Below are 15,391 nucleotides of genomic sequence, written 5' to 3' on the forward strand. Positions count from 1 at the left end.
GTACAATATTGAAGAGAAGCTGCATTGTTGTTTGGATTTAACATTAGACCAATGTTGTGGCTAAGTAGAGAAGATCCCAGCTGCATTATTTCAAATGGCAGGGTATTAGCCTTGATATCAGGACCAATGTTTATTTTTCAATCAACAATCCAAAAAAAGATAATACGTGAAAAGATGTTAATAGATTGTAAATCAGCTACATTTCTTATATTGCAGCAGTGACTAATTTAAAAAATGACTTCAAAATGACTTAAGACTTCCTATGGCCATATAAGGCCCTATGGAAATTCTTATCAATCTTTATTTCCATACTACTGTGATCCATTCCCCAACTTGCACTCTCTGTAATCCTAAGATCATCCAAATGCTATTGCCTTATGTTTGAACGTGCACCCATGATCTCTGTGCTCACTGATTTTCATTAGTTCCTGATCAGGCATTGCTTTGAAATAAAAAAAAACGTTCTTTATAATCAAAGCATTCCGAGGTCTTGCTCCTTCCCTTCTCTGTAATTTGGCCCAGCCCGACAACCCTCCAAGGTCTCTACTTTCCTCTAATTCGGCCATGTCTGCTTCCCTGATTCAATTGCTCCAGTATTGGTGGCTGAGCTTCCAGCTGTGTAGGCCAATGCACTGAGCTTTCCTCCTCAATACTGTCTCCTCCTCTCTCTTCATTTACGTGATTCTTCATAATCTAATTTTTGCACCAGGTTTTTGGCTACTTATTCTAATACCTTCTTACATGACTTTGTGTCCAATTTTGCAAAGTACTTTCAGATGTTTTGCTACTTTAGAAGTACCTTACAAAGGGATCAAAGGATATTGTGGGAAAGTGGGAACAAAATACTGAGTTGGATGATAAACCATGATCATATTGAATGGTTTACCAGACTCAAAGGGCCAAATGGCCTACTCCTGCTCCTATTTTCTATATTTCTATATTTCTAAACAAAAGTCAAAGCTGAGCAAGTCTCATCATCCAGAGTTGAATTGAAGAGGGTGCAAATTAATTAGACATGCAGCCCTACTATAATATTAAGGAAACACCCATCTTTCTGGTATCATATTGATTGCCCGCCTGTATCCCCTGCTCTGCCTCCAGTCAAAGTGAAAGAGGACTGATTGGAGATGGGTTGGATTTGGATTCAAACTTTAACCTCCCACTTGAAATAAACCTGCCTGCTTCTTTGTTGTTAAAGTTCTCCTTGTGTTTTACATGAGGATTCTTCAATCTGATTGGTTGAAGAATCTTACCAGTACTAAGTTGTGCATGCCATCAATATCCTGTAGGGGGGGCATCACAAAAAGTATGATGCCCAATGACAGAGAGTTGTCGCCCAAATCCCATGGAATTTCAAGGACCAAGCATCGTACTTTTGCCACTGATTATAAAATATAGGCCATTGCATTTGGTTCAAAGTATAAGTTTACATTTGTAGCCAAAGTTATAATTTTGTTTTAATGCAGAGTAGCAATGAATCTGGAAGGTAAATCAAAATCAAACTGACAAGTAACTTAATAAACTTTTGATGTCTGTTTCAACTCACAATTTCCAGATTGGTTGTATTTCCTGTGAAAGTTCTAATCTTACTTCTAATTGTTTTTAAACATTTCAACCAAAGTGATAGTTACACAACTCTTTACATGAAGTTACAAATTAGCTGTTTGGCATGAAAGTACAAGCATAATGGAACCTTTGATTATTCTGATGCTCCTAGGCCCAACAGTAGAATATTGGGATTTAGGTAAGGGTCAAATTGGGTCCTGGTCCCAGTCAACTGACAGTAATTCTCCCTCAATTGGCCAGTTGATGGCCAGGGGGGCTTTTTAACAATGAATTAAGAAGAGTAAACAGGATCTATAATAGGTTCTCCAACATGAATGGAACTGCAGCCACTACTGTAGTTTAGGGACAGAGCTGATGCCTTTGTTGTGAGGCATCCTTTCAGCAACTTGAAAAACAAATTGAATTAGGACATGGCCACAAGATCCACCATTGTGGATGGGATATCCATTCAGAAAGTGGCTCCTACTAGGCACAAGAGGTGAGCTTCCAAAACTATCTGGAGCACTGGTCTGGTCAAGGACCTGCTGGAAGATAGCCCTTCTAACTCTGATCCTACTTCCAAGAACATGGTAAATTAGCAAGCCTGACGGCGAAGTGAGTTAATATGCCAGCCTGACAATGGGGTGAAAATTCTGCTCTAAGTAAAAATAAACTCAGATTAAAGTGCTAAAATTGGTAGGCTAAATTTAATGTGTGGAGTTATTATGGCTGTTAAAATCTAATTAAGGTCTAAATTGAAAGTATCAAGTCATGGTAAACGGTATTACCACTGGGAATAAGAACTGACTGTTAGAGCTAGTGTTAGCAATAATAATGCTGAAAAGAGTGGAAAATACATTTTTGATGGGGTAGAAATGGCTGGCTGATTAAAACGTGGTTCTTCATGCAAAGAAATTAACAGCACTCAGGGCAGAATTCTCTTCTCAGCAGGACTAGCGAGAGAAAAATCAGGCAGTCAGCACTCTCACTGTTACCCTGCCATGAGATGCCACTTCTATGATTTCCCACTAGAACTGAGATCAGGAGTATAATACATTCATGCAAATAATTGTGGTCATTTTATAATTAGATGCAAATGATGATAATGCACAATTTCTGTCACTTGCACATTACTAATGCTAAGAACTAGGAATGCTGTGCACACATCCTATCCTAAGGTTGCAATGGGCTGCAAAGATGATTTCAAGCTTCTGTAGCAAATTTGTCCAGTGCTACATTAGTGATAGTGCGAGGTAAGGCAAAAACTTTAAAATAAAAGTTATTTTAAGTTTTGACACTTTTGGTGACTTTGCCAGCTGTGCACGGTATTGTGTTTCTGCACCTTTCAGATGTTTCAGCTATGCTAGACTCCGTCAAATTCATTCAAATGGTCCTGACCCTGAGAAACTGGCTACGGTCAGAGATGGCAGTGGTGTGAGAGGGCTATGGTCTACCCAAGTTATAAGCCATTGTTTCCAAGAAGAAATTCCATCTGCACATTCTTAAAACACCCAGGAAGGTGATAGCTTTACATGACTGTATTGCAATGCAGGAAGCTGTAGGACAGGAAATGGGTTGAATTGGGTTTTTTTGGAAAATGTAATGACTGCTGTGTGGTTTTTCTGCTGAAACAGCAAAGCTAAAAATAGAAGTAGTATTAGAATTTTATAAACTTTCAATAAGGTATCTGTAACTAAATGAACTGTTCATTTTTTTGTTACCTGAAAAATAAAGCGAAAAGTTAAGCATGAAATTGACAGATAGTAAAATCTACAATATATTATAATTAAACATGGGAAATTAAAACCACATTCTATTTGCCAAAAATCTTAGCTTAGACTTACTGCTGGAAATACGAAAGAGAGCTGGTAGATGTATTCAAATGAAAATGACAGGACTTTGTCACATTATTTCAGCTCTCGAATATCAGATGGTATTAGAACTCCACAATATGACAGGCAGTATGATCACAGCAGTAAATCTAGCCTGTGAAATTTAATGCATGCCTCATGTGAGTGTCATAATTATTTTACTTTAGCCATCATACTTTAGATGTCATGCTTCATTATATTTTCTGATTAATTGTAAAAATGCCACCAGAAGTCTGATAGCTTTTAAAAATTATTTTCAGGAAATGAACATCAATGCCTGCCATTTATTGCCCATCCGTATTTGACCTGAGAATCTTTTCCTGAAACAGTTGGTGTACCAGTTTGATTCAAATGTGTGCGCTGCTATAGGTCGTTAAGAATGAAACATGTTGGTATATGACTGGAGTCACAGGGAGGGGAGACAAATTTCCTTTTCTTAACTGAGCCAATTGAGACTTTAGGCCCAATGCCCATTATGGACACACTTCCCCATCCCAAATTTAGATTTTAAAATCCAGTTTCTCTTTTCAAACTGCTATGCAGTGATACGAAATCTTGTAGATTATTAGTCCAGTAACATAACCACTCAGCTATTGTACTTATGTTAAAACATTTGCAGATAATTTCTGTACGTAACCCACATTTATTCCTGAAACACTTCCCCGTCACACTTTGTCGAAAACCTCTTTACTATCACAAAGCAATGTTTTGTGTAATAAATTAAAAGCAATGCCACGGGAAATATGCTACAGCATATTGTGCAAAGCAAAGATTTACTGTGTCCCTCTAACCTTGTAGCATTCTAACAAGTTTGTCTTTGGCTACTTGCTACCCTTAAACCATAGTTTCTATATTTATCTCCCTTTCAATCCTTTTTACAGGGCATCTTGTATCAAATTGAGGTGCTACTTAATCTTGTTTCATAATTTTTGCTGCTAATATTGTGATTCCCGCTACCAAACCTTTTCAGCTGGAAGCACAGCTCTGATTCCATTGTTAGTCCTGCTGTCCCAAGTTAGACTTTAGCTCCAATGTCCCACACTCCAAGCTATTCTCCCACCACTTTCTAAATTACAAGCACTATGTTCTAAGCATGAATGGGGATTAGCTTTGAGTTGTTTAAATTCATTCAGCACTGTAAGAAATAATTTCTCTTTTAAAAGAATTCAACTAAAAGCAGAAAAAAACCCAAAGGACTGTGGATGCTTAAATCAGAAACAAAAGCAGAAATTGCTGGAAAAGCTCAGCAGGTCTGGCAGCAACTGAGAAGAGAAATCAGAGTTAGCATTTCAGGTCCACAGAATTGGACATGAAACATTAACTCTGATTTCTCTTAAATGGTTCAGGTCTAGTTCTGTGGAAGGGTCACGGGATCTGAAACGCTAACTCTGATTTCTCTTCTCAAATGCTGCCAGACCTGCTGAGCTTTCCCAGCAACTTCTGTTTTTGTGTCAACTAAAAGCAATTTCCTCATCATAACTGATTGCAACCATTTTAGCTCTCCTTCTCCCCCTCTCCAAAACCACAGGAGTAATTGGTAGATGATTAGATGTTTGAAAAAAAAGACAATGCCCAATTGCTGGTTTAGCTTTGTCTCCCAAGATGAATCTTAACTCACTGGTCTATAGTTTCCAAGATTTTACTTCAATCCTCCTTCAGCATGAGGACATAAGAGTTAGGAGGAGGAGGAAGCCATTGGCTCCTTGGAACAGCTCTGCCATTCAATGAGATAATAGCTGATTTGCTTGAGGTCTTATCTCCACTTCCCTGCCTGTCCCCTGCTGCTTTTGACTGACTTGTCAATCAAACTTTGTGTAACAGCCTTAAATATATTCAATGACCCAACCTCAACTGCTTATGAAAAAGAGTATTCCAAAGGCTAACAACCCTCAAAGTAGAAATTCTCTTCAATTCCATCTTAAATGGGAATCACCTTATTTTTAAACTGTGCCCCATGGTTCTACACCATTACAAGGAAAATTTTTCTCGTCACCTATGCAGACAAGCCCATCAGAATTTTATATATATATCAATAAGGTCATCGAATATTTTTCTAAATTTCAATGAGTATGGGTGCAATCTGTTCAATCTTTCCTCATAAAACAAGCCCCTCATCCCAGGAATTGGCCTAATGAACCTTCTCTGAGCTGTTTCCAAGTCAAATATACCCCTCCGTGAGTAGGGTGACCAAAGATGCACCAAGTACACTCTATGTATGATTTCATCAATGTCTAGTACAGCAGTAATAAGACTTCCCTCCTTTTATATATTATCACTCTTCCAATAAAGGCTAATGTTCCGTTTACCTTCCTAATTATTTGCCGTGCACACATACTGACATTTTGTGATTGGTGTATAAGGATATCTGCACACACTGCATTGATGCATTTTATAGTGGTTTTACATTTAAATTATGTTCTGTTTTTCTATTCTTCCTATTAAAATGAATAACCTCTTTGTTTTCCCACATTATACTCCATCTGCCAAATTTTTGGCCACTCATTTAACCTATCCATGCCCTTTGGAAAACTCTTTGGATTCTCAAACCAGTCAGCAATATTGGCAACAATAAATTCAATCCCTTCATTTCAATCATAAATATAGTTTGTAAATAATTGAAACCCCAGCACTGATTCCTGTGACACTCCATTAGTTACAGTTTGTCATGGTGAAAATGACTGACTCTCTGTTTCCTATTAGGTAGCTAGTCCTCCACCCACGCTATTATTTAGTCTCCATTACCATAAGGTCTTATCTTATGTAATAACGCTTTTTCAGCACATTATCAAATTCCATTAGGAAATCCGAATGCACTGTCTACTCCTTGTCCTTTGTCCGGTCTGATTTCTATATTGTTAATGGACTCTAATAAACTTGTCAAATAATATTTCTCTTCCACAACTGACATTGATTCTGCCTGATTTCTTTCTAAAAAAGGCTATCCCAGTTGCCATTTCCCAGTCATCAGGACTACTCAGGACACAGCAGGCTATTTTTGTTATCTCAGTGTGCCACGTACTTCCAACCATTTTTTCACTCTCCAGGAAAAACTTAAATCTGAATTTGATGTCCTCTTTGCCTTGAAATTCATTAATTTGGCGAATGCCATTTCCTTTGAGAGCTGCAAACAATCTATCTGAGTTTAATACTTGTTTGTTTCTTGAGGTAAAGATTGAATATCCTTTCTTAATCTGTCCAATTCTTCAGTCATATCCTTGTTATTATTTATAATCTTATTGCATCACAATTATTGGTGTTAATTGTTCTATAACTTAACTGTAATTCCTAATATCAGCAAACTTTTATGAACTTGATTATTTTGAATGTTTTCTGCAACTCTGCTTTCTGAGATCATTTCAGCAAGCCAAACACCGTTATTTTGTAAACCATAAGTGCTTCTGAACTTAATTGTTCCAGAAAGTAAATACTTAGACTTCCAAGCCAAATGGACAAGGCAGCATTGAAGGTAAGGAGGTTGATGATAGGAGACAGTGAGGTCTGCAGATGCTGGAGGTCAGAGTTGAGATTGTGTTGCTGGAAAAGCACAGCAGGTCAGGCAGCAACCGAGGAGCAGGAAAATTGACGTTTTGGGCCAGAGGTCTTCATCAGGAATGAGGATAACGATAGCCAGAGTGGGCAAGGAACGACAGAGTATACAAGCATTAAGAGAAAAGAGCAATTAGGTTTAAAAGGAGAAAAATAATAACAAACCAAACCTAATGGTTCTTATTTAAATGTGCATAGCATTCGAAACAAAATAAATGAAATAATGGCACAAAGAGATTGTGGATATAATCTGTAATAATTGCAGAGATATATTTGCAAGGTGACCAAAGCTGGGAACTCAAATTTAGTGGCATTTGAATTTTCAAAAGGATTTGCAGGAAGGAAATGGTGGTGGAGTAACCTTATTAATGCAAAGATGGAATAAGTACAATAGCGAATCATGACCTATGATCATATTAGGTAGAATGCAAATGGTTGGCAGTAAGAAATAACAACAGGAAGAACAAACTGGTGGGAGTAATTTGTAAGTTCCTGAAAAGCAACTGTTTTAGAAAAGAGAATAAATCATGATTTAACAAGAGGAAGTAGAAAAGACACTACGTTAATCATATGTGACTTTAATCATCATCTTGCAAAGACAGTCTTAAGGAAGAGTTCATAGATTGTATTCAGGACAGTTTCCTAGAAAAATATATTGAAGCTATTTTGGATCTTGTAATATGTAACGAGGCAGGTTTAATAAATCGCCTCAGAGTTAGAGATCCCCCGAGGAACAGTGACCATGGCATGGTTGATTTCAACATACAGCATGAGAGTGAGAAACTTGGATTGTAAACAACTGTACTAAAATTAAATAAGTGTAATTACATAGGATAAGGGCGGAGTTGGATGAAGTGAAATGGGAAAGGAATTAACAGAAAAGCGAAACAATGTCAGACATTTAAGAATATAATTCCTGACTCACAACAAAGATATATCCTAGTGACATGCAAAAATTGTCAGAAGGGGTAAACTGATCACAGTTAACCAAAGAAGTTAAGAATAGTATCAAACTGAAGAAAATACAAACGATGTGGCAAAAATTAGTGGTAAACCAAAGGATTGGGAAACTTCTTAAAACCAACAAAAGATGGACAAAAAAAAATTAAAGAGGGAGACCACAAGGGCAAACTTGCAAATAACTTATAAATAGAAAGAGCTTCTTTAAAATATATATAAATGGCTAAGTGAACATAGACCCTTTATAGAAGGAGGCTGGGGAAATAATAGTGGGGAAATAGGAAATGGCAGAAGAGCCGAATAAATGCATAATATCTGTCTTCACGATACTAGCCATTAATAGCACTCCAAACATATTAAATTATCAAGGGTTTAAATGTCGGGGTAGAGTGACAAAGTAATCAAGAATGATAACTACCTCTAAAGAAAAAGTGCTAGGGAATCTAATGGGCTGAAGAACAATAATTTCCCTGGATATGATGGGATGCATCCTTGGATTTTAAAGGAAGTAACTACAGAAATAATGGATGCATTGGTAGTAATTTTCCAAGAATCCTTAGATTCTGGACAAGTCTCAGAGGGTTAGATTGCCCATGTATTAAACTTATTCAAAAAGGGTGACACAAGCATAGGTAACTATAGTCATTGTGAAAATGTTAGCATCAATTATAAAGGAAGTATTAGTAAAACATTTAGAAATGCACAATCTAATTAAACAGGCTTAGCATGGCTTCATGAAGTCTGACAAGTTTATTACAGTTCTTTGAAGGAGTAGCAAGTAGGATAACTAAAGGGGAACCTGTAGGTATAATATATTTGGATTTGTGAAAACATTCAATAAGGTACCACACATTAAACTATTAAATAAGATGAGTCCATGTTATTTGGGGTAGTACAATAAAATGGATAGGAGATCGGCTAACTAGTAGAATACAGAATTGGATAAATAGGGACACTTCAGGATAGCAATGGATAACTATTGGAATCCCACAGCAATTAGTGCCGGGGCCACATTATTTACAATACTTATTAATGAATTGGATTGTGGAACTGAATGTAATATCATTAAGTTTGCATGTGACACAAATGGCCAGTAGTCAGGTTTATGCAAAATGTCTTGACAAGGATATAAACAGATTGAGTCAGTAGGCAAAAGCTTGGCAGATGGAATATATTGTGGAAAAAATTGAGGTTATGCAATTTGGCAGGATGAATATAAGAGCTGAATACTATTTAAATGGGGAAAGATAGCAGACAGCTGCAGCACAGTTCGATTTGGTGGTTCTTATGCATCAATCACAAAATGTTAGCATTCAGGTCCGACAAGTAATAGGGAAAATCAATGGAATGTTGACTTTTACTTCAAAGGGAATTGAGTATAAACATACAGAAGTCTTACTAAAACTATCCAAGGCACCTGGAATACTGTGAAATGTTTTGGTCCCTATACCTAAGGCAACATATACACACATTGTAGGCAGTCCAGGAAAGGTTCACAAGATTAATTCCAGGTACAGAGGGCTTTATGTATGAGGACTGATTGAGTGGGTTGAATCTGTACCCAGTGGAGTTTAGAAGAATGAGAGGAGTCCTCATTGAAATTTTAAGATACTAAGGAACTTGATGGGGTAAATGTAAGATATTGTTTTCCCCTTATGGGACAATCTAGGACCTGAGGGCATGATCTCAGTTGGGAGTTGCCCATTTAAGAAAAGGATAAGGAAGAGTTTCTTCTCTCATAGAGTAGTGCATCAGCGGAATTTGTTACTGCAGAGAGCTCTCTAGGCTGGGTGATTGAGTATATTCATGGCTGAGGTAACCAGATTTTTAATCAGTAAGGGAATTGATAGCTTTGTGAATAAGGTAGGAAAGTGGAGTTGAGGATTATCAGATCAACCATGATTTCATTATATGAGGGAGAAGACTTGATGGACCAAATGGCTGCCTGCTGCCCTTACATCTTGTGGTATTTTGGTCTAGAACAGTGTTGAACAGCAAAGTCTCTTATTTCATAAGGAAGCTCTCAACTGGTAATAATGACCTTGGTCTTGTTTGTTTCCACAATTTCTCTGAATAGTCTGCCTTTGGAAGGCTATGTTCATCAATGGAAGTAATGAGTGAGAAGAGATGAAGATGAATGGGGATCCTGTAGATGTAATATGTCAGTACTTCCAGAAGGCCTTTGATAAGGTGCCGCACAAAGGTTAATTCATAAGGTTGGATCATATAGGATTGGGGAAATTTGTTAGCTTGGATAGATGACTGGCTGATGGACAAAGACAGAGAGTCAGCATAAAGGTTTTTTTTCTAGTTGGCAAGAAGTAACTAGTGGGGTGCCGCAAGGTTCAGCACAGTGGCTCAGTGATTAAAACTGCTGCCTCACAGCACTAGGGACTTGGATTCGATTCCAGCCTTGGGTGACTGTCTGTGTAGAGTTTGCATTTTTTCCCCTTGTCTGCATGGGTTTCCTCCAGTTGCTCGGGTTTCCTCCCAAAGTCCTTGATGTGCTAAATTGCCCATAATGTCCAGGGATCTGTGGGCTAGGTGGATTAGCCATGGAATTTGCAAGGTTACAGGGATAGGATATGGGTCTGGGTGGTTTTGATGGGCCAAACGGCCTGCATCCACACTGGAGGGATTCTGTGATTCTGTGATGACTTGGAAACAGGGATAGAGGCTCTATAGCTAAATTTGTGGATGACACAAAATAAGCAGTGAGAAAATAAGAACCTTACAACTGGATGTAGATATGTTAGGAGAGTTGGCCAAAAGGTGACAGATGGAGTTTAACGTGGATAAGTGTGAGATCATGTATTTTGTTCGGAAAAATGAGAAGGCAATCTATTATCGAAATGGGGAGAGACTTCGAAATGCTGTGATGCAGAGGGATCTGAGTATCTCATTCATGAGTCACAGAAAGCATGCAGGTACAGTAGATGATGAAGAAAGTCAATAGAACATTGCCTTTAATAGCTAAAAGAATAGAATATAGAGATAACAAAGTATTGTTGCAGCTAGGAGAAAGTGAGGACTGCAGATGCTGGAGATATTGTTGCCGCTATACAAGAGACCGAACTTGGAGTAATGTGCACAGGTTTGGTCCCCTTATAATTTGAAAAGATGTAGTGGCATTGAAGGCAGTTCAGAGGAGGTTCACTCGATTGATCCCAGAGATGAAGGGTTTGTCATATGAAGAGTGATTGAACAGTTTAGGCCTATGCTCTCAGGAATTTAGAAGAATGAGGGGAGATCAAATTGAGATAGTCAAGATGATAAAAGAAATGGATAAAATAGACATGTAGTGAATGCTTCCTCTTGTGGGAAATTCTGGTACGAGAGGTCATAGTCTTAGGATAAGTGGTAGCAAATTTAAAACAGAGTTGAGGAGAAACTACTTCTTCCAAAGGGTTGTGAATCTGTGGAATTTGCTAACCCAAAGTATGCTGGATACTGGGGCAGTGAGTAACTTTATGGAGGAATTAGACAGATTTTTAATTGCTAACGGGTTGAAGAGAAATGGAGAGAAGGCAGGAAAATGGGGGCAAAGAGCATATCAGCCATGATCAAATGGTGGAGTAGACTTGATGGGCCAAATAGTGGGCGGCAGGGTGGCACAGTGGTTAGCACTGCTGCCTCACAGCACCAGAGACCCGGGTTCAATACCCGCCTCAGGCAACTGTGTGGAGTTTGCGCATTCTTCCTGTGTCTGCGCGGGTTTCCTCCGGGTGCTCTGGTTTCCTCCCACAGTCCAAAAATGTGCAGGTTAGGTGAATTGGCTGTGCTAAATTGCCCACAGTGTTAGGTGAAGGGGTAAATGCAGGGAGGTGGATTGCTGTTTGGAGGGTCGGTGTGGACTTGTTGGGCTGAAGGGCCTGTTTCCACACTGTAAGTAATCTAATCTGAACTTATGAACATATCAACTGGAGATAATTATAATGAATGAAGAGAAACAATAGTGGTTATGTTATCCAAATGATCCTGATCTAGATAGTTTGTCACGTGTCCCTTAATAGTCTGAGTGCATCCTATGTTTTACCTGTTTTACTATTATTCCTCTTAATATTTTTAAACTTCCTAATTTCTTCAATCTAACTTAAAAAAGAATCCTAAATGCATAGCATTCTGAATGATTACCTTTTTGTTATGGTAACATGGAGTAAGATAAGTTATTTTTTGTTCACAGGGTATTCTCCAAGGCTGCAATCAGATGTGTGCGGGCTATTTGTTCCAGCAAGATAAACAGTACGATGTTTCCTATGATACAGGAGATAAAGCAATACAGTGCGGCCGTCATGTGGACATTTTCAAGTTTTGGTTGATGTGGAAGGCGAAGGTACAGTAACCTGGGCTGAAGTCTTTTATTACCAGCTTGACATATTACATATACCTGGTTGTCTGACTTTATGGAAAAAGTGAGGACTGCAGATGCTGGAGATCAGAGCTGAAAATGTGTTGCTGGAAAAGCGCAGCAGGTCAGGCAGCATCCAAGGACCAGGAGAATCGACATTTCGGGCATGAGCCCTTCTTCAGGAATGAGGAAAGTGTGCCAAGCAGGCTAAGATAAAAGGTCGGGAGGAGGGACTTGGGGGAGGGGCGTTGGAAATGCGATAGGTGGAAGGAGGTTAAGGTGAGGGTGATAAGGTGAGGGTGATAGGCTGGAGTGGGGGTGGGGCGGAGAGGTCAGGAAGAAGATTGCAGGTTAGGAAGGTGGTGCTGAGTTCGAGGGTTGGGACTGAGACAAGGTGGGGGGAGGGGAAATGAGGAAACTGGAGAAATCTGAGTTCATCCCTTGTGGTTGGAGGGTTCCTGGGCGGAAGATGAGGCGCTCTTCCTCCAGCCGTCGTGTTGCTATGGTCTGGCGATGGAGGAGTCCAAGGACCTGCATGTCCTTGGTGGAGTGGGACGGGGAGTTGAAGTGTTGAGCCAAGGGGTGGTTGGGTTGGTTGGTCCGGGTGTCCCAGAGGGGTTCTCTGAAACGTTCCGCAAGTGGGCGGCCTGTCTCCCCACTATAGAGGAGGCCACATCAGGTGCAGCGGATGCAGTAAATGATGTGTGTGGAGGTGCAGGTGAATTTGTGGCGGATATGGAAGGATCCCTTGGGGCCTTGGAGGGAAGTAAAGGGGGAGGTGTGGGCGCAAGTTTTGCATTTCTTGCGGTTGCAGGGGAAGGTGCCGGGGGTGGAGGTTGGGATGGTTGGGGGTGTGGACCTTAAAAGGAAGTCACGGAGGGAGTGGTCTTTTCGGAATGCTGATAGGAGAGGGGAGGGAAATATATCCTTGGTGGTGGGGTCCGTTTGGAGGTGGCGGAAATGACGACGGATGATACGATGTATATGGAGGTTGGTGGGGTGGTAGGTGAGGACCAGTGGGCTCCGTCCTGGACAGAACCCCACTGGTCCTTGCCTACCACCCCACCAACCTGCATATACATCGTGTCATCCGTCGTCATTTCTGCCACCTCCAAACGGACCCCACCACCAGCGATATATTTCCCTCCCCTCACCTATCAGCATTCCGAAAAGACCACTCCCTCCGTGACTCCCTTGTCAGGTCCACACCTCCCACCAACCCAACCTCCACTCCCGGCACCTTCCCCTGCAACCGCAAGAAATGCAAAACTTGCGCCCACATCTCCCCCCTTACTTCCCTCCAAGGCCCCAAGGGATCCTTCCATATCCACCACAAATTCACCTGCACCTCCACACACATCATTTACTGCATCCGCTGCACCCGATGTGCCTCCTCTATGTTGGGGAGACAGGCCGCCCACTTGCGGAACGTTTCAGAGAACACCTCTGGGACACCCGGACCAACCAATCCAACCACCCCGTGGCTCAACACTTCAACTCCCCCTCCCACTCCACCAAGGACATGCAGGTCCTTGGACTCCTCCATCGCCAGACCATAGCAACACGACGGCTGGAGGAAGAGCGCCTCATCTTCCGCCTAGGAACCCTCCAACCACAAGGGATGAACTCAGATTTCTCCAGTTTCCTCATTTCCCCTCCCCCCACCTTGTCTCAGTCCCAACCCTCAAACTCAGCACCACCTTCCTAACCTGCAATCTTTTTCCTGACCTCTCCGCCTCCACCCCCACTCTGGCCTATCACCCTCACCTTAACCTCCTTCCACCTATAGCATTTCTAACGCCCCTCCCCCAAGTCCCTCCTCCCGACCTTTTATCTTAGCCTGCTGGACACACTTTCCTCATTCCTGAAGAAGGGCTCATGCCCGAAACGTCGATTCTCCTGCTCCTTGGACGCTGCCTGACCTGCTGCGCTTTTCCAGCAACACATTTTCTGTCTGACTTTATGGTTGGGTGGATAGTTTGAACTAAAACTGAAAAGAGAAAGCCAAAATCCCAATATGGAACAAATGAGAGGTTAGATAAATGAAACAGATGTAACTTACTGAACTACACCAAGACAAACTATGAAGGATAGGAATTCTGGGTCTGTGCTTGTGAATTCAGAAATGTCCATGGATCTGTTTGAAGAGATTTGGACTGGGGAACACTGGTTAGAATTTCTAACCCCTGAAGTTTTGGCTATAATTAGAGGCAGATTTCTGTTTAGAACCATTAAGTTTTAAATTATTTTGAATACATATTGCCACGTTTCCTAAATTTGAGCTTGTGATTTTAGTTTCAGTTATGGTTAAAAGTGAGCTATGCATTAACTTGGGTCATATGTTGTTTGCAGGTATATTTTTTTTCTTATTAAAATGTCAATATCACCATTGAATGGTGCTTCTGTAAAGACTGCCAGTACCACACAGAACCTTCTGGAAAATCATCTCTTACAGGTTTGCAGCATAGTATCAGAAGAGGTTGCCTTGGCAACAAATGTGATCTAGTTACAGCACTGCAGAACATTAGAAATATTTGCTATAGTGGAATTGACTATCTGATGGTTATGTGCACAAGTACCAGAAATTGCTTCCTGCACCTTGACTGTGAAATTAAAGCTGGGGTACATCACCCTTAATGTATATGACTATGAAGATCTGAATATTTAATCATTAAACAGCTACTAGTACAAATTTTAAAATAATGTCATTACAATTTTTAAAAAATATAAATCTGCATGATTTGTTTTAGAATCCCAATTGCCTTAAAAATCTTTATAGTAATCCACAGTCTCAATTTAAACAATCAGGAGAGTGTAAAAGATTTACTTCAAAGTTTTGTGATGATTTCCAGATAGAAAATATGGAGCCTGTATTCTTCTGAGCTTCTCTGATCAAGAGTGGGGGCAGATGAACCATGTGCCAAAAACAGGAGAGAAAACATAAAGGTTTACAGCAACCATAACTGTCACAAACTCTGGGACCTCTGCCCACTGTTCAAAAGAGTTAATTGCTTTTCAAAATCTCGACTACAGAGAGAGGTGGAAAGGAGTTATTGTATTGAGAGGCCGGTCCAACAGTTTTGTAATGGTGGGAACAAGTGGTTAGGAACGTTAATAAATA

The 15,391-nt window shown here is 40.2% G+C and overlaps 1 protein-coding gene across 3 annotated transcripts in view; it reads left to right on the top strand.

The window, feature by feature from the left end:
- LOC122551587 (glutamate decarboxylase 1) overlaps nt 1-15,391 on the top strand; it is a 63,388-nt gene that overhangs the window by 29,500 nt on the left and 18,497 nt on the right. For all 3 annotated transcript variants that reach the window (XM_043693707.2, XM_043693709.2, XM_043693711.2), the window contains one exon: nt 12,106-12,255. In XM_043693707.2, coding sequence (XP_043549642.1) covers nt 12,106-12,255 — 150 coding nt within the window. The remainder of the gene's footprint in view (nt 1-12,105; nt 12,256-15,391) is intronic.

Source organism: Chiloscyllium plagiosum, unplaced genomic scaffold (genome assembly GCF_037043375.1).
Source record: "Chiloscyllium plagiosum isolate Xiang-an unplaced genomic scaffold, Cpla_swu_hap1 HiC_scaffold_7, whole genome shotgun sequence".
NCBI classification, from domain to species: domain Eukaryota; kingdom Metazoa; phylum Chordata; class Chondrichthyes; order Orectolobiformes; family Hemiscylliidae; genus Chiloscyllium; species Chiloscyllium plagiosum.